Raw genomic sequence first — 23,022 nt, forward strand, 5'->3', positions numbered from 1 at the left:
TTTGGCGGTTCACGTGTTTCCTTGTTGGCTTAAACCCGCTGCGGCCAGGCTATCCGCTTTAGTATAGTACTTCAAAGACTGGGCTGTTGCGGTTCTGTTTGTTCACTATGGTCTTACAGGAAGATATTATTGGTGGTAGTGAGGAACGTAAAGATGTCCAGGTTTGGAAATATGCGTGGTTTAATGAGATTATCGAATACTATCTGTTTGCTTTGTTGTTAATTTGGGTTATTTGTATTTAGGAAAAATGCTCAACGACTGCAAAAGGTTCCTTGCTCGCCTTCTTGAGTAGGATGTCTGGATTTGGACCGCTAAAATACCTGGTATGTGGATGTCTGCTCTGCACCAGCTACTGTCCTGTCCTGTCCTGTCTTGTCCTGTCCTGGTCTGGCCTAATACTGCTAAGTACAAGTCCAGGAGTTACCTATTCCACTGTGGAACCTCCATCCTCGGCAATGAACTCACAGTCTGGTTATGGCTGGAATTAAATTGTTCTTGTTTGTAACACGATGGATCTGGGGGATGATGTGGCGTGCTATACCTTTTTGTTTTGTATACTGCAAGGAGTCCCACAATTTACTTCACTTTTTTTTTGTTCATTCTAAATGAGAGTTTGTAATTACCTTTCGTATTACTGATACCGTCGTGACTATAAATTACAGTATTTTGGAGTAGCTGAAAGCATTATAAAGTCTCAGGTTTTAGGGCTGTCATTTAGCAAAGTAAAATGTATTGAATTGACTATCCAGTGGTCTTTGACGAATAACAATGCCATTACGGTAATTCGGTTTAATCTGTAATGCTTTCCTGTGGTTGGTAATCGTACACTGACACGTGGGAGGTACTCTCTTTGCATTGATCAGATGTTTTGTAACATTTTGATCAGTACCACTCTCCTCCTCATGGTGGGCTAGGACAATCGCTCCTGGTTACTGAGTGAGAGATTTGAGGTTGGGAGGGAACACACGCTGTGAGGCAAATAGAACTGAATACCCTCTTTTCCCATTCCTGTCAAGGGTGTTCTCTTTGTACGGAAAATGCATTCTTAAAGCTTTTTGATTTAATTGAACCAAACCTATTAACACTGAATTTGGAGTAATCTTTATTTGATGCAGCTGACCAGTTTCTTTACTGGTCAACACTTTGAATTATTTAAACCTAGATGAGACCTAGATATGTTTTGTTTCCATCTATCCTTTTTACTAGTCTACCTGTTTAGAGATGTTTGGGTTAGAATTGATGGTCACATGGACAAATGTGGTTTAGTTAAGGGGATGCCACATGGATGCTGTAAGGGACAATTATGCACAACTGATTTGTCGGAGTTTTTTGAAGTATATGAAGAGGACGGGTTTAGAGGGATATGGGCCAAATGCTGGCAAATGGGACTAGGTCACATTAGGACGTCTAGTTGACGTGGACAAGTTGGACCAAAAGGTCTGTTTCTGTGCTGTGACTCTGCAGTGTGACGTAGAACATAGGTGGACTGTAGAACAGTACAGCACAGGAATGGGCCCTTCAGCTCTCTGTGCTGAACATGATGCTAAATTTAAGCTAATCCTTTCTGCCTGCCCTTGGTCTATATCCCTCCATTCCTTGCATAGTAAATTTTTATCTAAAAGTCCCTTAAATGCCTTTATGTATCTGCCTCCTCCACTACCCCACCAATGTGTTTTAGACTCTTACCACACACTTTTGTTTTTTAAAAAAAAAACTTGTTCCTCTCATCTCCTCTTGAACTTCCCTTTCTTGCCTTAAATGCATGCCCCCAGTATTAAACATTTCTCCTCTGGGGGGAGGAGAAGATTCTAACTATCAACTCTATGCATCTCATAATCTTAGACATCTATCAGGTCTCCCCTCAGCTTCCGCTCCAGAGAAACAACCTGAGTTTTTCTAGCCTCTTTATAGCGCATACCCTCTAATCCAGGCAGTATCTTGGTATAACCTCTCTACTGCACCATCTTCAAAGCCTCCACATCCTTGCTGAAGTGTGGTGACCAGAATAGTGTGGCCTAACCAAAGACTTATAATACCGCAACATGACGTCCTGTCTCTTGTGCTCTGTTCCCTGACCAATAATGATAAGCATGCTGTATGCCGCCTTTACCACCCTATCTACTTGCGTGGCCACTTTCAGGGAGCTGTGAACTGAACCCCAAGATCCCTCTGTACATCCATGCTGTTCAGGGTCCTACCATTAACTGTATACTTTACCTTAATGCATGGTATGGTGGCTCAGTGGTTAGCACTGCTGTCTCATAGTGCCAGGGACCCAGGTTTGATTCCAGCCTTGAACGACTCAGTGTGGAGTTTGCATGTACCCCCGTGTCTCTGTGGGTTTCTTTCAGATGTTCACGTTTCCTCCCACAGTCCAAAGATGTGCAGGCTAGGTGGATTGGCCATGCTAAATTGCCCTTGGTGTCCCCATATGTGCAGGCTAGGTGAATTGGCCATGGTAAATGTGAGTATGTTGGTCAGGGTGGATGCTCTTCAGAGGGGCAGTGTAGGCTCAATGATCCAAATGGCCTGCTCCCAGACTGGAGGGACTCTGATTTGATCTCCCAAAGTGCACCTCATACTTACCTGGATTAAACTCTGCCATTTCTGTCCATGTCTGCAACTGATCTCCATCCTTTGACAACCTTCTACACTATCCACAACTCCACCAATCTTTGTATCATGTGCAAACGTACTTACCTACCCACTGATGTTTTCATCAAGGTCATAGAGATATATAGCATGGAAACAGATTGTTCGTTCCAACCATAATACTAAGCTAGTCCCAGCTGCCTGCTGTTGGCCCATATCCCTTCAAACATTTCTTATTAATGTACATATCCAAATGTTTTTTAAAATATTGTAACTGCATTCGCCACTTCCTCTGGAAGAGTATTCCCCACATGAACCACGCTGTATAAAAATGTTGCATTCCTATTTTAAAAAAAATTTTTCCTCACCTTAAAATTATGCTCTCAGCCCAGTCTTGAAATCCACCACCCTAGTGAAAAGACACCTGCCATTCACCTTATCTATACCCTCCATGATTCTATAAACCTCTATAAGGTCACCCCTCCATTTCCTATGCTCCAGTGGAAAAAATCCTAGCCGATTTAGCGCCTCCTTATAATTCAAGCCCTCCGTTCCTGGCAATGTTCTGGTCAACTTCTTATGAATTGTTTCCAGCTTAATAATATCCTTCCTATAACAGGGCAATCGGAACGGGACACAGTAATCCAGAAGAGGCCTCACCAATGTCCTGTACAACTTCAGCATGACATTCCATCTCCTACATTCTGAGGTCTCGGCAATGAAGACAAGCATGCTAAACACATTCTTAAACACCTTTCTACTTGTGACACAAAACTTGACTTGAACCTAGGCTTCTCTGTCCAGGAGTAAGGACACGGCTGCTGTGTTATCATTTGCTGTAAGTAAAAGCAGTGCTGGCAAAACTCCGCAGATCTAGTAGCTTCTGTGGAGAGCGAAGAGGAGTTAACATTTGAATCAGATGGGATTTTTTTGGACTCAACATGATCTGTTTCTGTCGATAGTTCTGGCAGTAATTGCAGAGAATTTCTTTAGCACCTTAGTTCATTTCAATCTCCAATAACTGCAGTATTTTGTCTATGTGCCTCCACCTTTTAATATTGTCGTCCTCCTTCACTTTGTCTTGTTTTCTCAAAGCTGTCTGAAGTAAATCTATGTGGTGTGTGTGTGTGTTTATTGCTACATTTACAAATTCTAGCTAAATTGCAATGCAAACAATTTTCTATGTTTTGAATAAAATTAGCAAATCAATTGACCATCCTTTCCATGCTTTAATGTAATGCGCTCTCATTTCTCAGCCTCTAATTGGAAATCCTAATGTCACTGTCATTTGCAAGAAAATAGTTTTATTCCTCTCTGCAAGTTCTTTCTTAATTAATTCACAGGATGATGGCATTGCTGGTTAGATCAGCATTTATTGCCCATCCCTAACTAAGAGTTAACAATGTTGCTGTAAATTGAGTCATGTAGGCCAGACCAGGTAATGATCGCAGATTCCTTTCCCTTAAGGTAATTTAATAAAGTAGATGAGTTTTTTTTTGCAACAATTGACAGGGGTTAGTTAGACAACATTAGGCCAGCCTTTAATTCCAGAATTCAAATTCTGCCATCTGCCATTGTGAGGTTTGAATCCATTCTCCCAGAATGTTTAACCTGGTCTTCAGAATTACTCATCCAGTAACATCAGAATACCACTTATGCATGTGTATCTTAACTATAGTCTGTAAGCAAACAATTAGAAACTATACCTCTTCTTCATCTCATTTACCAGGTTACCACAGATGCTGGCTGTGAAGTAACTAATTGAGATTTCATTTATTTGTATTATTAAAAGTAATGTAACCGTGGCACTATACATAGGACTGCTTTTAAGATCAGTTGGATAGTATGTTAGACCACTTCTGTCCATTTACCAAATTACCATTGTTACAATATACATATTTAAATGATATAGTGAATAGTGCTACAATTTGCTTACTCTGCAGTTTTGGAATAGGAATGGTGAATAACCTAGATCTACATTGGCAGCAAGAAAAAAAAAATGTGGATTAGAATGGAAAAAACCCTTGAAGTTGCTTGAATGATGTGATTAGATTAGATTAGATTACAGTGTGGAAACCGGCCCTTCGGCCCTACAAGTCCACACCGACCCGCCGAAGCGAAACCCACCCATACCCCTACATTTACCCCTTACCTAACACTACGGGCAATTTAGTATGGCCAATTCACCTGACCTGCACATCTTTGGACTGTGGGAGGAAACCGGAGCACCCGGAGGAAACCCACGCAGACACGGGGAGAACGTGCAAACTCCACACAGTCAGTCGCCTGAGGCGGGAATTGAACCCGGGTCTCTGGCGCTGTTAGGCAGCAGTGCTAACCACTGTGCCACCGTGCCGCCCACCATGTGTTTTAAGGTTAGTTAATTTAATAGATTTCTGAAGTGATTGGGTGCTTTGACCAAATTCAGAATGAGTAGCTGACCTAATGCACCAAAAGGTTTTAGGTTTGGTTCTTGATCTGTGGTGAAGAGACTGTAAAATAGCTTATTGGGATATTGAAAGTCAGTGTTTCTTGACCTGTAGTATGTTTAGTCTAACTCAGATGTGGCAGCATCTGTGGAGAAAGAAACAGAGTTGATTTGAGTCAGATGTACAGCACAGAAATAGACCCTTTGGTCCAACTCTACCATGCCGACCAGATATCTCAGCCTAATCCAGTGCTATTTGCCAGCACTTGGCCCATATCCCTCTAAACCCTTCCTATTCATGTACCCATCCAGAAGTCTTTTAAATGCTGTAATTGTACCAGTCTCCTCCACTTCCTCTGGCAGCTCATTCCATACACACAGCACCCTCTGTGAAAAAGTTTGCCCCTTGGGTCTCTCTTATATCTTTCCCCTCTCACCCTAAGCTTGTGCCCTCTAGCACCCCACAATCCCCAGGGGAAAGACCTTGGCTATTTATCCTATCCATGCCCCTCATGATTTTGTAAACCTCTATAAAGTCACTCCTCAGCCTCTGACGCTTCAGGGAAAACAGCCCCAGCCTGTTCAGTCTCTCTCTATAGCTCAAATCCTCCAACCCTGGCAACATCCTTGTAAATCTTTTCTGAGCCCTTTCAAGTTTCACAACACCATTCCAGTAGGAAGGAGACCAGATTTGCACACAGTAATTCTAAAAGTGGCCTAACCAATGTGCTGTATAACTTCAACATGAGCTCCTAACTGATAGTAAATTCAGAAGTGAGTTTCTTTCTCTCCAGATGCCACCAGACTTGCTGAATTTCTCCAACATTTTCTCTTTTTCAGATTTCCAACATCTGCAATATTTTAATTTTATCTATGCCACGTCAATATAAGTCTTAACTCCTACAGAACTGGCCTTAGAATTTTAAAAAGCACCATTTCACTAGTCATTTAAGTTATCTCCTCAAGCATTCTGTTTCTATGCTCAGTAGCACATTACACAGGGATGATCAAGAAGTGTGTACCTTCTAGAGACCCTTCTTGCCAGTTTGTTTCCTACTCCTTCGAAGCCTGGTTGTAGAATCTTGTTGCATTTTCTGCCTGTGCTGAATACTGACTGGCCCTCATGATGTGCCCTGCGTTCACTTAGAGTCATGGAGATGTACAGCATGGAAACAGACCCTTCGGTCCAACCCGTCCATGCCGACTACATATCCAAACCCAATCAGGACGGCACGGTGGCTCAATGGCTAGCACTGCTGCCTCACAGTCCCAGGTTTGAATCTAGCTCGGGCGACTGACTCTGTAGAGTTTGTACATTCTCCCCTTGTCTGCGTGGGTTTCCTCCCACAGTCCAAAGATGTGCAGGTCAGGTGAATTGGCCATGCTAAATTAGTCAGAGGGAAATGGGCCTGGGTGGGTTACTCTTTGGAGGGTCGGTGTGGACTGGTTGGGCCAAAGGGCCTGTTTCCGCACTGTAGGGAATCTAATCAATCTAGTCCCACCTGCCATCACCTGGCCCATATCCCTCCAAACACTTCCTATTCATATACCCATCCAAATGCCTCTTAAATGTTGCAATTGTACCAGCCTCCACCACTTCCTCTGGCAGCTCATTCCATACACATACCACTCACTGGAAAAAGTTGCCCCTCAGGTGTCTTTTATATCTTTCCCCTCTCACCCTAAACTTATGCCCTCTAGTTCTGGACTCCCCAACCCCAGGGAAAAGACTTTGCCTATTTATCCTATCCATGCCCCTCATAATTTTGTAAACCTCTATAAGGTCACCCCTCAGCCTCCGCTCCAGGGAAAACAGCCCCAGCCTGTTCAGCCTCTCTGTATAGCTCAGGTCCTCCAACCCTGGCAACATCCTTGTAAATCTTTTCTGAACCCTTTCAAGTTTCACAACATCTTTCCGATAGGAAGGAGACCAGAATTGCACACAATATTCCAACAGTGGCCTAACCAATGTCCTGTACAGTTGCAACATGACCTCCCAACTCCTGTACTCAATACTCTGACCCAACGCCTCCTTCACTATCCTATCTACCTGCAATTCGATTTACAAGGAACTATGAACCTGCACACCAAGGTCTCTTTGTTCAGCAACACTCCCTAGGACCTTACCATTAAGTTTGTAAATCCTGCTAAGATTTGATTTCCCAAAATGCAGCACCTTGCATTTATCTGAATTAAACTCTATCTGCCACTTCTCAGCCCGTTGGTCCATCTGATTAAGACCCTGTTGTAATCTGAGGTAACCCTCTTCGCTATCCACTACACTTCCAATTTTGGTGTCAACTGCAAAATTACTAACTGTGCCTCTTATGTTCGATTCCAAATCATTTATGTAAATGACAAAAAGTAGTGGGCCCAGCACCTATCCTTGTGGCACTCCACTGGTCACAGGCCTCCAGTCTGAAAAACAACCCTCCATTTTGTCTTCAACCTTTGAGCCAGTTCTATATCCAAATGGCTAGTTCTCCCTGTACTCCGAGATCTAACCTTGCTAATCAGTCTCCCATGGGGAACCTTGTCAAACGCCTTACTGAAGTCCATATAGATCACATTTACCGCTCTGCCCTCATTAATCCTCTTTGTTACTACTTCAAAAAACTCAACCAAGTTTGAGAGACATGATTTTCCATGCACAAAACCATGTTGACTATCCCAAATCAGTCCTTGCCTTTCCAAATACATGTAAATCCTGTTCCTCAGGATTCCCTCCAACAACTTGCCCACCACTGACATCAGGCTCACTGGTCTATAGTTTCCTGGCTTTTCCTTACTGCCCTTCTTAAACAGTGGCACCATGTTAGCCAACCTCCAGTCTTCCGGCGCCTCACCTGTGACTATTGATGATATAAATGCCTCAGCAAGGGGCCCAGCAATCACTTCTCTCGCTTCCCAGAGTTCTAGGGTATACCTGATCAGGTCCTGGGGATTTATCCACCTTTTATGCATTTCAAGACATCCAGAACTTCCTCCTTTGTAATATCGGCATTTTGCAAGATATCACCATCTATTTCCCTACAGTCTATATCTTCCATATCCTTTTCGACAGTAAATACTTATGCAAAATACTCATTTAGTATCTCCCCAATTTTCTGCGGCTCCACACAAAGGACACATTGCTGATTTTTAAGTGGCCCTATTCTCCCATAGTTACCCTTTTGCCCTTAATGTAATTGTAAAATCTCTTTGGATTCTCCTTAATTCTATTTGCCAAAGCTATCTCATGTCCCCTTTTTGCCCTCCTGATTTCCCTCTTAAGTATACTCCTACTGTCTTTATACTTCTAAGGATTCACTTGATCTATCCTGTCTATACCTTTCATATGCTCCCTTCTTTTTCTTAACCAAACCCTCCAATTTCTTTAGTCATCCAGTATTCCCTATACCTACCAGCCTTTCCTTTCACCCTAACAGGAATTTACTTTGTCTGGATTCTCGTTATCTCATCTCCTTGTGGGCTGCCTCACAGCGCCAGAGACCCAGGTTCAATTCCTGCCTCAGGTGACTAACTGACTGTGTGGGTTTCCTCCCACAGTCCAAAGATGTGCAGGTCAGGTGAATTGGCCATGCTAAATTGCCCGTGGTGTTAGGTGAAGTGGTAAATGTAGGGGTATGTGTGGGCTGCGCTTTGGCGAGTCAGTGTGGACTTGTTGGGCCGAAGGGCCTGTTTCCAAACTGTAATGTAAAGTAATCGCATTTCTGAAGGCTTCCCATTTTCCAGCTGTCCCTTTACCTGCGAACATCTGCCTCCAATCAGCTTTTGAAAGTTCATGCCTAATACTGTCAAAATTGGCCTTACTCCAATTTAGAACTTCAACTTTTAGATCTGGTCTATCCCTTTCCATCACTATTTTAAAACTAATAGAATTATGGTTGCTGGCCCCAAAGTGCTCCCCCACTGACACCTCAGTCATCTGCCCTGCCTTATTTCCCAAGGGTAAGTCAGGTTTTGCACCTTCTATAGTAGGTATATCCACATACTGAATCAGAATAGTGTCTTGTATGCTCTTAACAAATTCCTCTCCATCTAAACCCTTAACACTATCGCAGTCCCAGTCTATGTTTGTAAAGTTAAATTCCCCTACCATAACCGCCCTATTTTTCTTCCATATAACTGAGATCTCCTTACAAGTTTGTTTCTCAATTTCCCTCTGACTGTTGGGGAATCTAGAATACAATCCCAATAGGTTTATCATCCCTTTCTTATTTCTCAGTTCCACCCAAATAACTTACCTGGACGTATTTCTGGGAATATCCTCCCTCAGCACAGCTGTAATGCTATCCCTTATCAAAAATGCCACCCCCCTCCTCTCTTTCTATCCTCTTCTTGGCATCAGGGAGGCAACATACCATTTTGGATTCCAGCTTGTCGCTGCAGAACTTCAAGATCCTTGAAACTGTCACTTTCTCAGTCATCTTCTGTCCCTCTCCATAGCTGAACCAGCTCTAGTGCCCTTAACTTGGCTCAGGCTGTGCTTCCTAATGAAGCCAATATGAATGATTGGAGAAATCAGAGCAGGTCTTATACACTTAATAGTAAGGTCCTGAGGAGTGTTCCTGAACAAAGAGACCTTGCAGTGCAGGACTGTAGCTCCTTGAAAGTAGAGGCACAGGTAGATAGGATAGTGAAGAAGGCATTTGGTATGCTTTCCTTTATTGGCCCGAGCATTGAGTATAGGAGTTGGGAGGTCATGTTGCGGCTGTACAGGACATTGGTTAGGCCATTTTTAGAATACTGCGTGTAATTCTGGTCGTCTTCCTATTGGAAGGATGTTGTGAAACTTGAAAGGGTTCAGAAAAGATTTACAAGGATGTTGCCAGGGTTGGAAAATTTGAGCTAAGGAGAGGCTGAACTGGCTGGGGCTGTTTTCCCTGAAGTGTCAGAGGCTGAGAAGTGACCTTATAGAGGTTTATAAAATCATGAACATGGATAGGATAAATAGACTGTTCCCTGAGGTGGGAGAGTCCATAACTAGAGGGCATGGGTTTAGGGTGAGAGGAAAGATATAAAAGAGACCCAAGGGGGAACTTTTTCTCAGAGTGGTAAATGTATGGCATGAGCTGCCAGAAGAAGAAGTGGTGGAGGCTGGTAGAATTACTTTTTTAAAAGGCATCTGGATGGGTACATGAATAGGAAGGGTTTAGAGGGATGTGGGCCAAGTGCGAGCAGGTGGGACTAGATTAGGTTGGGATATCTGGTTGGCATGAGCGAGTTGGACTGAATGGTCTGTTTCTATGCTGTACCTCTAAGACTTAAAGTCGCACCCAAAAGGTCCCATCACTTTTGGCCTAGTCTTGCTTGAATGTCTCGTAGTCATTCATTCTGTTTATGATGAGCTGCAGTGCAGCCGCATGCTGTCCTACCATGGTAGGACATCTCGATCCGGTTTGCAGGTGGGAACTACATGGTAACCTACGTTTTAGACTATTAACTGACATAACAGAAGTAAGCTCGTCAATTACCAACAGCCCACCAATCGAATGCTGCCTTTATAAGATGGTTACTTTAATAGACTGAGTTCAATGTCACAAATTCAAACCATAACCCATTAAATGATGAGGGCTTTAATTTAATCCTTCTGCCTTTCTACCTTTGACCGGTGAGCCTCTGTTTCACACTTTTTTTCTGCATTTAAGGGGTTTGTTTATTTGGGACTATTGTGTATTTTCGGAACAGCATAATAAAGTTTGGATAGAAATGAGTTCTGTGGGTATTCTGTATTCAGTTCTTTGTGTTTCATTCCGAGACTTTGAATAAATGTATCTGTTTTAAAATCTGGTAGTCAACTTAGCTAATTTACTCCAGGTTATGTTCACTGTATGCTTACCAAAACAAATAGCAACGGTACAGTCTGGGCTGCCTGCTTAATGTTTTGAGTGGTCTGGCCTAGTCCATAACATCAATGATCTCACTAACTGGCACAACAGGCTGAAGATATAAAATGGTTTTGTCACTAAATTGGTCACCTATAACTATAATCGGATTATACAATGTATGGACCTATAAAGTATAAATTTAACGCAAAGCATTTCTGCACGTTTAATGGCTGAGCTGCAGATTACTACACCTGATTTTTGAGGTGGCATTTTACAAATGTTCTGATGACATCTAAACTATTTGAGTTTTCTTTTTCGTCTAAAAGTTTCTGTTTCTCTAGTTCATCGTGATTCGGAGGTTGTCAACTTGGGCCACTTTCTCGGCGCCAGTGGAGGAAATAAAAGCTGCTGACACTAATGCGCTGAAGGAAAGGCGCTGGGTTACAGGGAAGAAACGCCTGAACAGATTAGCTCGATTTGTGTTTGCTATAGCACCCTACAGACTGCAACAGATGCTTGGCTTCCCTGTGCACAGCAGTTTAGGTCAAGGTGAAATTTCAGATGGTAAGCATTGTTATGTGAAGTGACTTCTTATATGAAACAAAAATTGGCTACTTGTTATAAGTGATTGGAATTGTTTCAAGTATGCAATTAGGATTTTATAACCATTTGTTTGGATATTTGCAAATGTTGTGTGTAGAAGGCTAAATGGACAGCTATGTTGCATTCTTCAGTTTCCACAATTAGGAAGCATGTTAGCCAATCTCAGCCCCTATTGGTCCTTAGTGGCGCACTCCCATTCTAAGAGCTTGCATTGTTTTGTTTTTGGTAAGTCAATGTGCAGTAGTCAGTAATATTGAATAAATAGTAAATGCTTCTGTTAGTCCTTTATGACTACAGCTGGTCTGTTTAATAGCCAGATATTTTACGAATGATAATAGAATCAGGAATGTTTATCGGCTGAAAGATGTACCAGGCAGCCAAATTCTATTTTCCAGCATTTAATTGGTTTCTCTGCAGGTTGAAACTTGAATGTGCATTTCCAGGCACTCTCTTTTTTTCCTAAAAAGGAGTTGAAAGTTTCTGCTTCTACATTGCTAGCTGGAAACTAGATGTAGACCTTCTAGTTAGGAAGTTTTCCTTCTCTCCTTCTAATCTTTCCACCAATCACTCTTGTCAATTCTTTGTCCACAAGTCACTGACCTCAATACTAAAGATAGATAAACATTTCCAATCCATTTTTTCCAGGCCCTTCGCACATCTGTGTTTTGACTTCCTCCATTCCAAGGACAATACCAGCTTATCCTATCTGTTCCTGTGAATGTGTAGTTTTCCTAGATATGACACCAATTCTCTCAATCTTTCTGGTCCAATTACATCCTTTTCTGGCATAAGGTGACCATAAACCATGTACAGTACTAAAGTTGTGGCTTAACAAACAATTCATGCAATTCCAGCATAACCTCCCTGTTCTTGTAGGGTATACCTCCACTAATAAAGGAAAGGATTCCATATATGCTGCCTTAGCCACTTTTTGTTGACCTGTTTTCCTACCTAGATATTTACTGGAAGTCACTCACTCCCGAGAATCTTGGTGTTCTCTCAACTGTGTATTCCTTTGTCTTGTTTGACCTCCCCAAATACATCACCTCTCACTTGTGTTAAATGCAATTTGTCTACCCACCTGGCCATTTCAGGATCACATGCCTTCCATTTGTCAGTCATTGGTTGCTTGACAAACTTACCCAGTAATGTCCTCCTTCTACTTTCAGTTCTGAATGTACCCTTGAGCCTTCATTTCCCCCTAAACAATCACATGTCCTCATGAACAGATTTGGCACAATAGTTTTGCAGGAGTTTTGGAAGGAAGCGCATCTGAGAAGCAGGTGCTTCAGTGTTCAAGTTGTACATAAATTGCATCTTTTTTTATAGTGCTTGTTTTGGCCCATAGAAAGTAAGGTAAATAAGTGTTCTCCAGTCGGGCAGCAACCAATACTGTGTAACTGGCTCTTCCTTCCTCTGGCTTCTCACTCATGCTAAAGTTTCCTGAGATGCCAATTCTTTGTCCTAGCACACAGATGCTACCAAAGTATGAACTTGCTGTCAAGGGACCATTTTGTCACTGTGTTGGCAAACTAGAATTGTGTTACTGTTGTGATGTGATTTTTGAAACAGCACATGGTGTAGGGAAAAAGAACAAATGAAAGTGATGTTCAAACTTTGGGGGCAAAATAGCTCCCTTTCTTTATTCATTTCATTCTATCTGTTCCCCTCCAACAGTTTTATTAGAAAGAATGTACTTGCTAATTTCGAACAGACTCCGCTATAAGCACTGGGATCATAAACTCAACACACTAATAAAGCTAACATGTTGGAAGAACTAAAGTTATTATACATAGAATGATTTATGATTTGACTTCCACATGTCCACACTTGCAGTTCATCAAAACATGAATAGAATAGGGCAGGATAGCTTGGTTGAATTAGTCCATTGAAATGTAAAAGATGTATAGATTGTGTAGCTGGATGACTCAGCTGACCTCAGGTTGAATTGATGGCCAGTGACCTTTTTTTTGTCCTGTTGCATCTGATTCAAAGATCCTGCTGGGTGAATTGACTCTCCTTCTGGAGATAGTGCTGGTTAAATTCTCTTGGGCTGTGCCTGCAACGAGTGTGTCTCTGTCTCTGGGTTCAGTGAGAGAATTAGTTTTAGATTAGATTACCTACAGTGTGGAAACAGGCCCTTCGGCCCAACACTTTCACGCCAACCTTCCGAAGAGCAACCCACCCAGACCCCCTTCCCTCTGACTAATGCATCTAATACTATGGGGCAATTTACCATGGCCAATTCACCTGATCGGCACATCTTTGGACTGTGGAGGAAACCCAGGCAGACACTGGGAGAATGTGCAAACTCCACACAGGCAGTCGCCCAAGGCTGGAATTGAACCTGGGTCCTTGGTGCTGTGAGACAGCAGTGCTAACCACTGAGCCACCGTGCTGCCCCTTTTGCAAGCTATTTACAACTTTTAAGATTGCCTCTCAGTTTGAAGATGAGAGAACTGTTCATTAATGCTACCTTTAAAAGTTTTTTTTTGCTTCCTATTTATTATGGGGTAGAGTTCCATTCTTCTGGAATATATAAAAATGGAAAACCAAGTTTGTTTCTTCCATTATATTTGAAATGGTGTGCATGCTGGAATGGTTTTACGTTTCATCCTGGAATGCAGGTTTGGTAGTACAGATATCTGCTTGACAGTAAGATGCTTGTTACATGGAATATAGTGTTTTAAGCTTGAGCATACTCCCTTTTATCCTCTATTCCCAAATACCATTTAGGTGCTTTTACAAATGTTGCCTCACCTAGCAAAATTAGTGCAGTTTATTTCTGAAGGTATCAACTTGGCTGTCTTCATAAATGCTATATTTATTTTCCCCATGGCACAAGCAAATGTTGAAAAAGTGCTTTGAGTGATTTCATTTCATAATTGTAGAAATGTTTTGTTACTTCAGTGTAACAACACAAATCTTGATTTGAAGACATGAAAATGGAAATCTGATTACGTTATATAGGTCCTTTGTAGAAAAAAATTTATAAATTGTGTTCCTTCTAAGTCCAAATTTTGCATAATTTGAGTTTTTTGCTTCCTTTTGAAGGATGTTGTGAAATTTGAAAAGGTTTGCGCTATAGGAGGAGGCTGAATAGGCTGGGGCTGTTTTCCCTGGAGCGTTGGGTGCTGAGGGGTGACAGTATAGAGGTTTATAAAATCATGAGGGGCATGCATAGGGTAAATAGACAGTCTTTTCCATGGGGTGGGGGAGTTCAGAACTAGAGGTTGTAGGTTTAAAGTGAGAGGAGAAAGGTATAAAAGAGACTTTTAGCGCAGCTTTTTCACGTAGAGGGTGGTGTGTGTGGAATGGGCTACCAGAGGAAGTGGGTGCAGCTAGGACAGTTACAGCATTTAAAAGGCATCTGGACGGGTACATGAATAAGAAGGGTTTGGAGGAATATGGGCAAAGTGCTGCCGAATGGGATTAGAGTCTGCATGGATGAGTTGGACTGAAGGGTCTATTTCTGTACTGTACATCTGTGACTCTGACTTGCCTATGAAATGACTGTCAGCTGCAGAGTATATTTGTCTGAATTTCACTAATTTTCACTAATACTGATTTCACATTTCAGAACTACGATCATCGCCTAATAAACCATATGGCAAAGGAAGCAAAAGGAAGCAAGATGATCTAGCTGATGAAGAACTCTGCTGGTTTGAATCTTTGTCCTGTGATCTGCCAGAAGATGATGATTCAGTGGAGGATCCTACTTATGAGGTGTTGATTTAGAATTGTCACAACTAATGTTGTAGAATTTTTATCCATTTACTGCAAGAGTCACCAAGTTGCTTGTGTTTGGTTTCTCCTGAGTGTGGCTCTTTACTTTGGTTTTCTTTTTAAGTATAATTCCATGGAACCTGCACAAGTCAAAATGCAAATTGGGAATTGCATGTCTCTGACTACTCTCACCCTCCTAGTTCATTATGCTCCTGACTTTTGTTCCCAGGATTCCAGAGACAGGCATTTGTAAGCAATCAACTGGAACAAGTTCATTTTTTTTTGTTAGAGGTAGCAGCTGAGCTTTGAGCTATAAAGGAAAATTTTGCTCCAATTTTTCTCAACTGCACCGAGCAAATATTGTAAGTGGGCTTCTTTCTAAAGACATTGTGAACTGCAATGAACACTCAGGAGCATCTGAAACCTTTTTTTTCAATCTCCATATGGCTCCTGTCAGCTTTCTTTACATGCTGGGCTCCACGATGCAAATGTCCTACTTTTTGAGAGCGGTCAATTCCTGCCTGATCTCTGTAGTTAGTGGAGAGACAACGATTGAGGATGTGCAGCTTGTTACACTGCTTCACGACTTTTAGGACACCCAGGGCATCTTAGTAACTGGAGTTCTCGGCCTCTATAGCAATGCCATACAGAAGCATTTGCAGAAGTCTCTCTTACCATCTACTAAAGTAAAGGCAAGTTAGCATTTCTCACCATAAGGAACACTGAATTAGTAGTACTTCTGTTCTCATTGCTGTTGAGTTAAGCTACTTTAACTTGGACCAATGTGGAAATCGACTATGAAGATCTTTGAGAATCTCAAAGGGGGAATTAGCATCATGTTAAAAAAAGCACATCTGGCTTCAGTACCTTTTCAATTTTGGTCCATTATTTCATGATTTTATCTGGTTTTTGTGTTCCACTGTTTTAAACAAGTTTTTTTTTAGTATCAACCCACATTCTTAAGATCAGAATTTGGTGTTTCTGCATACAAGAGTCTAATCATTGGGATATTGATCTGTCAAAAGACCAATTTGACTTCTGTGGCTGACTAGTAACTGTCTCTGACAAGTGAAAATGCATATTTTACAAGTCGGGAGTTTTTTTTGGTCCCTGGTTTTATGCGCACAGCAAGGGTTTGTATTCACGAAGGCTGGGGCTTCTTCGTAACTCTGAATTACGTGTAAAAACTTTTTTTTTGGTTTGTTATTCTCCTGGGATTTGGGTATCACTGGCATTTTTTTGTTTTGTCTATCTCTAGTTGCAATGGAACTACTTGAATTGCCTGAGAACCAGAGGCCAGTTCAGAGTAAACCACATTGCTGTGAATGTAGTAGGCCAGACGAAGTAAATATGATAACTTTCCTTTCCTGCCGGGCATGTTAATGAACCCGATGAGCATTTATAACAATCAACAATGGTTGTCATTAGCCTAGCTTTTACTAACATTTATTGATTCAAATTTCACCAACCGTCATGGAGATTTGAACACATTAGTCTGGATCTCAGGATTATTAGTCCCAGTTTAGTGACATTTACCATGCTACATGAATGCCTCCTCAAAATACAGTGAACTATGCAGACACTAATCTTGATCTTGTGTTATTGAAAGCCTAGTCAATGAACTCCACTGCCTAATGCTATTAGTTTATTGCACGTTCTTTTTCACATGTATTTCTGATGACTGCATATTCTCACTTTGTAACACCACCCATGCTGCAATTTATGCCTAGTGAGGAATAACTGTGACGTCCACGCAAAATTGATACAGGGTCCTGAAGCCCTTTTCCCAACACTAACCTTGCCTTTAAACAAAAAGCTGGAAAACGTTTTTAACCATCATTTTAAAAGAAAAAAATACTTTTTTTTATCTTCCTTTCTTCAAACACCCTTCTGTCTGATTTGAAACAAAGACTAAAAATTACTAGAAATAAAAATGAAGATATGTTTTGGGTTAATCTGGAATTTTGCAGACTGTTTTAGCTCAACCCCTACGTCAACTACAATAAATATGCTCTCTATTTGGATAGAAATACTTAGCTGCCAACTGCAGGTAGGAAGCCTATAGAATTCAGTTTGGGACACGGTTTGGGAAACAGCAAAGTAGGTTTCTATGGGGCATATCTGCTTTAGCATTTTTTTAAATGTAAAGTTGTTTTCTAAATTTTAAAAGGCCATTTTAATTACTTAATGAAGACTTTTAGAATTGTAATGATTATGCCATTTTGTCTTCCTTAGTTAAGACTGCAGTCTTCTACCATTTAATGGATTTTATTTTCAAATTGACATTCAACATTTGCAACTCCATTTAGCCCAGCAAATGCTGTACTGACTCTGAGGAAGTCAGTGAGGAGCACAGGGAATGTAATGATACAGAGACTGACTTGGAGGTAGAGGAGACTGGAGACTCTGGCTTTTTGAGACTGAAAGAGACTCCACTTTGCGAGGTAAGAACTGGGTGTTTTATACAATGTTTATTGGTAATAACCCACGTTGAGAAATGTGGTTTTATTTTGCATGTCATGGAGTAATTGTAGTTTTTCCTGAATAATCTTGAACATTTCATTCTTTGACGTTTGAGACTCCTGTGCATTTTCCAAATATTGAAGTCCATTTGTTTTGATACTTGTCCAAAGCCCTGCTGATCTGTCTCTCAATCCTAAATTTTCTAAAATTATCTGAAACTGCTGTCTTCAACAGAATGTTCATACATAATCTGGGACCTAAACTGTCAATTATGATACAACACCACATTCTTAAGTGGTGTACAAATGCTTTGATGTTCTCTCACTTGTTTGAGTAAAAGTTTTATGTGGCTACATATTTAATATTCCAATAATGTTTCATTTATTAAAAATATATACTGCATTGAATATTATGGCAATTCAATTGTTTATTCTAACTTTTTAAGTGTTACTTCAGCCACTTGCATAATATTTTTGCTGCCGGATTTGAAACGTACTACTTCTACCTGTCGATTTGATTTATTGTGTGTACTTTTTAACATGTATTTGTAGGAAGTACAGTGAAGTGTTACATGTCACCACTCTCCAGCACCATCTTGAAATAAAGATTACAACAGTGATGTAGCATTACTGATTTTATAGTAGAATTCGTTTTCCTAGTCTTTTTTTTTGTTTGGTTTTTTGAAACCAAAGAGCTTGTTTTAAATACTGACTTGTATTTCTCTCACTGTCTCTAAAAAAAAAATTGAGAAAAATGCTGTGAAATTTTCTCCGCTGAATACCTGAATTTTCTTACAACTTCCTCCTTGAGGACTGGTGAATGCCTTTTTTCCCATTTACCTGATCTTTGACGATGTACTTTTTGTTTTGAAATTCCATTGTTCTGTTTTTGCAACTTAATTTTAAGCATAGTATAAAGTTTGGATATTCAGTAGCCTGAGAAGCATGCAGTGGAGCCTTCAATTAGATTTGATGAAAATGTACAGACTTTAAATACTGGCTGTTTTTTTTTGTCCAGAAAGTTTTGACCTGCAGCATTTCACTATGCCTTGTTGAAATGTCAAACATACTTGCTAGAGCAGAATTGTTAAAAGTGACTTCAAGTGAGCCCTGCATTTCAGTTTAATTTTTGTCTCAAAAGCTAAATTTTCCCCTAACTGATCCAAGACTGGAAGCTTTATAAAACCTTCGTTCTACTATGTTGAAGATGGGTTTGGGAGTGGTTGTGGCATTGTGATACCTCAGACCAAAGAGCCATGTTTTACTACATTAGCCCTAGCTAGGAGTATAAAGAATCTAAGTTTAATCTGGGCTGATTTTGGATTTTATGGTGACTGACCGGTTAGGGGAGGAGGGGGTGGGAAGCTATCATTGCTCCTGAATTTCAAGTTCTTACATTGTGTATTCTAAATTTAAACTTTATTTCCACATTTTATAGCGGAGTGAAAATGATGCACCTTGCATTGATTCTGACAAGCATATCAATTCTTAAGGTAAGATTTTAGCTTCTAGACATCAATAAGTTGCCAATAGCATGTAATCTTTTACCCTAAAAAGTCAAAAGTAATAATCTCTCGTGTTAAGAGTTGATACTTTTAATTAATTATGATTGTCTGTCTGTTTTAAGATAGAAAATGAAGAGCTAAGTGATTTTCTTTTATTTAAATTAATGCCTGCAACCTGGAGTTTGTCATCAGGTCCCCTTATGGTTTTAAACAGCTTTTTGTTCACTGCAAGCATTTTTATAGGGTTAAAGAACTCACTGCTTCACACATTAATCCTATCCTCCTTTATAACCGTCAATCCCTTTCAATACCTATAGCCATGTCATTCTTGTACCTAGCTGGCTGTTTATTTTTACATCTAAATTTTGCTTCAGAGTCCTAAAACTAGATAAATTGTCTGGGTAGCAACAAATCTAAGTGGTATCTCGCGATCAGATGCACTGCTTTTGATCTTTCAGAATTCCTTCAGTTCTCAGGTATTTTTCCAATCCTTAAAAGTGATGATCAGAACCACTCCAGGAAAAGGGGGTGCATAAGAGGCTAGATACCATAGTTGCTTAAGGATATTTCCTGTTTGGTATGATTAAGTTGTGTTAATGTCGATTTTATATTTGGGAAATGATTGGGAAAATCTTGAGGATGGAAAATGGGGTACTAGTGATGTAGCATAATTTGGATTTTCAACAACTAAGAACAGGCTGTTACACAATTGGGCATTTTAATGGCATGGATTAATGGTTAGCAAACAGGATATTTACAGATTGTCAACTTGTAACTAGCAGCATATAGCAAGGATCATACTTTTGGCGTCAGCTATGTACAATCAATATTGAAGATGGGGTTGAGGTAATTTTTCTAAGCTTGCTGGAAGTATAAGTTTAGAATGGCAAGTAATCTCTGAAGGCTGAACTGCAGAAAAATATATTGACCAGTTGGGTCTGTATGGAAGAATGTGTTTGATAGAATATAATGTTCTGCACTTTAATGGAAAAATAAAAAAAGCAAATTTTTTTTTTTGAAAGCTGAGACTGGGAATATTTTCATCCTGATAAGTGGATCACAAGATTAGCATGCACGTTTTACATTTCTTGCGACAATGTTCATTTCATATTCCATTTTTATATTGTTTCCAAGAAGATCTTGTTATATCAGGTATTTAAGGTTTCATGATTAGCAGTTTTTATTTTGTTATAAACCCGTTTTAAAGCCTGAATTTTATTCAATTCAGCAAATATATTGGATGGCTTTTTCTCTATCTAACCAATACTTCACCTATTACCCTCTGTTTTTATTTTCCCTATTCTCTCACCACAGTCCTGAATTTATTTTTAAATATTAAATATTTTTAACAATGCTGTATATTCTTAAACATGAGATGGTGTGTATACTGCTTTCCTCTTAAAATTTCCCCTCATCGATTTCAACCCCTCCCTCGAGTGATAACATTAAAATGATAACAAATCACTGAATAATTTTTAGTACCTCCTTTGTCTTTGCACCTGCTAAAATGGTTTTTCTTTTCCTATTAGCTCAACATCTAGAAATTCTGCTTAACCTTCTTTTGTATCTTGAGTCTAACTATTGTTTTCAAAGCCTGATTTGATCCTAGTAACCTAATGCTATCGGTCTCTGGTTTTCATATCCTTCATTACTCGCTAGTGGCACATCAAAATATTCATGAGATTGTCCGTTTCCTGTGATTTGTGCTACTTTTTATGGAAGCTCTAAGCTATTTTCTTTACAATACACCTACACCTGTACTTCATAGAACATTTGAGGTTCTCCTTATATTAAAATGGGTACTTTTTTTCTTCTCTGTATTTCCACTTCTCCAGATTTTTATATGTTCTCCTTTCTGTTCTGTTAAACACTTTTTGTCCTTCAAAAGTATTTTCAATTCCACTGTGTGCTAGTTGTATTATTTCTTCAACAGACCAGGCTAATTGCAACTTTGTTTTGTGAGCTTGAATGCTATTTTTTTTTCCAATTTCCTTTTAAGTATCAGATTGAATGAAGGGTTTAACTGGCGTTTGTTCGTTTCCACAGTATTATTGGAGGGAAAGAAAAATTATTCTGCATGAAACTTTTTTATAATTGCAAGTTTATCTAAGCTTGATAGAGGTGGTCCTGAGATGTAGGGGCCGAAGTAGGCCTTTATACCCTCTGCTGTTCAATGAGATCATGGTTGATCTGATAACCCCTAACTCCCCTTTTCTGCCTTTTATTTCCCTAATCCTTGATTCTCTTCACTTCCTGATTTCAAAATCTATCCATCTGTCTCAAATATACTTTAATGATCCAGCATTATCAGCCCTTTCCAGTAAAGAATTTCAGATTCACTACTCTCAACTTCTCCCCCGTGTCTTAAATGTACTCTTTGACTATGCTGTCTCATCCTGAACTCTCCCACAAAGGGACAGAACTTCTTCACATCTACCCCATCAAATCCTCTGAGAATCTTTTGTAATTGAGACTTACATTTTTTTTTGTTCAAATGGCACCCTCTATGACCCTCAGGACATGTACAAAGTGAAGCGTATTCACTATTGCATTGTGTGACGTGCAATCAAATTGCACATGGTGCACTTGCTGAAATTGCAGTACAATAACTGCCAGATCATCTTGCTGATTTGAGGGGTAAACAAAACTGAAGGTAACTCTTGTGCTTTTTCACCCAACTGCATAGTGGACCAAGCCTCCACTAAATTTGTATTTAAAAGATGACATCTTTGTATGCACAAGCACACTTTGTTTCTTCAGTATTGAACTGTCTGAAATTATTTGATAGATGTAAAGATGTTTCCCATGGAACACTAAGAAGAGTCAGAATTAACTGAGCCCTTTGAATCTGGTCTGGCAGCACCTGTATAGGGAGCAACAGAATTAATGTTTCAAGTCCAGTGACCTATGTCATTTGGTGCAAATGTTTTACAATTATCTTGAAAAAATCTTTTTAATCAACACGTTCAGAAATGTTATTACACATGTCTGGAGCAGGTGGGCCTACAGGTCTTGAGGTAGGGACACTATCACTGCCACAGATCTTTTATGATTTGGAGATGTCTGTGTTGGACTGGGTGGGCAAAATTAAAAATCACAACACCAGGTTATAGTCCAACAGGTTTAATTGGAAGCACACTAGCTTTCAGAGTGATGCTCCTTCATCAGGTGGTCGTGGAGTATACAATTGTAAGACACAGAATTTATAGCAAAAGTTTACAGTGTGATGTATCTGAAATTATATGTTGAGAAATACCTTGACTGTTTGTCTCATCTGTTTGAATGACTGATAGTTTCACTTCTTTCATATGTAGATCCCAAAATTTTTAAAGTCAACCTGAGAATGTAACTTTTTTTTAAAAAAAAAAAGTTTTGTGATCTACATATGAAAGAAGTGAAACTATCAGTCATTCGAACAGATGAGAGATATAACAAACAGTCAAGGTATCTTTCAGTGTATAATTTTCAGTTACATCACACTGTAAACTTTTTTGCTATAAATTCTGTGTCTTACAATTGTATACTCCACGACCACCTGATGAAAGAGTTGCGTTCCGAAAGAGAGTACTTCCAATTAAACCTGTTGGACTATAACCTGGTGTTGTGCTTTTTAACTTTGTACTGATCTTTTAATGTAGTTTAGTATAGTCTTAGGCCTGGCTCAAATGTATTGTAAAACATTTTGCCTATGGTAAATTTTGTTTTTTTTTTGTTTGCAGATTGAGAAGCTGAGTATGACTGAATTTTCTCCATAAATATTTGTGAACTTTTGTAATTTGAATCAACTGTACTTTTTGTACATTCAATTTTGTGTATTGAGATTTAATAAAAATCATTCAGTTCAATATACATTTAGTCCATTTTTTTACTTTCAA

The 23,022-nt window shown here is 39.8% G+C and overlaps 1 protein-coding gene across 1 annotated transcript; it reads left to right on the plus strand.

The window, feature by feature from the left end:
- org (oogenesis-related gene) lies at positions 1-22,940 on the plus strand. The gene is made up of 7 exons (XM_043720730.1): positions 1-161; positions 243-323; positions 11,193-11,415; positions 15,035-15,180; positions 17,490-17,624; positions 19,081-19,135; positions 22,867-22,940. The coding sequence occupies exons 1-6, from the start codon at positions 108-110 to the stop codon at positions 19,132-19,134; spliced, it is 693 nt and encodes a 230-aa protein (XP_043576665.1). The 5' UTR covers positions 1-107; the 3' UTR covers position 19,135; positions 22,867-22,940.
- Positions 22,941-23,022: the final 82 nt, after the last annotated feature.

The sequence above is a fragment of the Chiloscyllium plagiosum genome, chromosome 31 (assembly GCF_004010195.1).
Source record: "Chiloscyllium plagiosum isolate BGI_BamShark_2017 chromosome 31, ASM401019v2, whole genome shotgun sequence".
Classification (NCBI taxonomy): Eukaryota; Metazoa; Chordata; class Chondrichthyes; order Orectolobiformes; family Hemiscylliidae; genus Chiloscyllium; species Chiloscyllium plagiosum.

Coding starts and splice junctions, on each gene's coding strand:
- org (XM_043720730.1), top strand. CDS start 108: ATGGTCTTACAGGAAGATATTATTGGTGGTAGTGAGGAACGTAAAGAT. Junction 162..242: donor AGGAACGTAAAGATGTCCAG/GTTTGGAAATAT, acceptor ATTTGTATTTAG/GAAAAATGCTCAACGACTGC. Junction 15,181..17,489: donor TGGAGGATCCTACTTATGAG/GTGTTGATTTAG, acceptor AACTCCATTTAG/CCCAGCAAATGCTGTACTGA.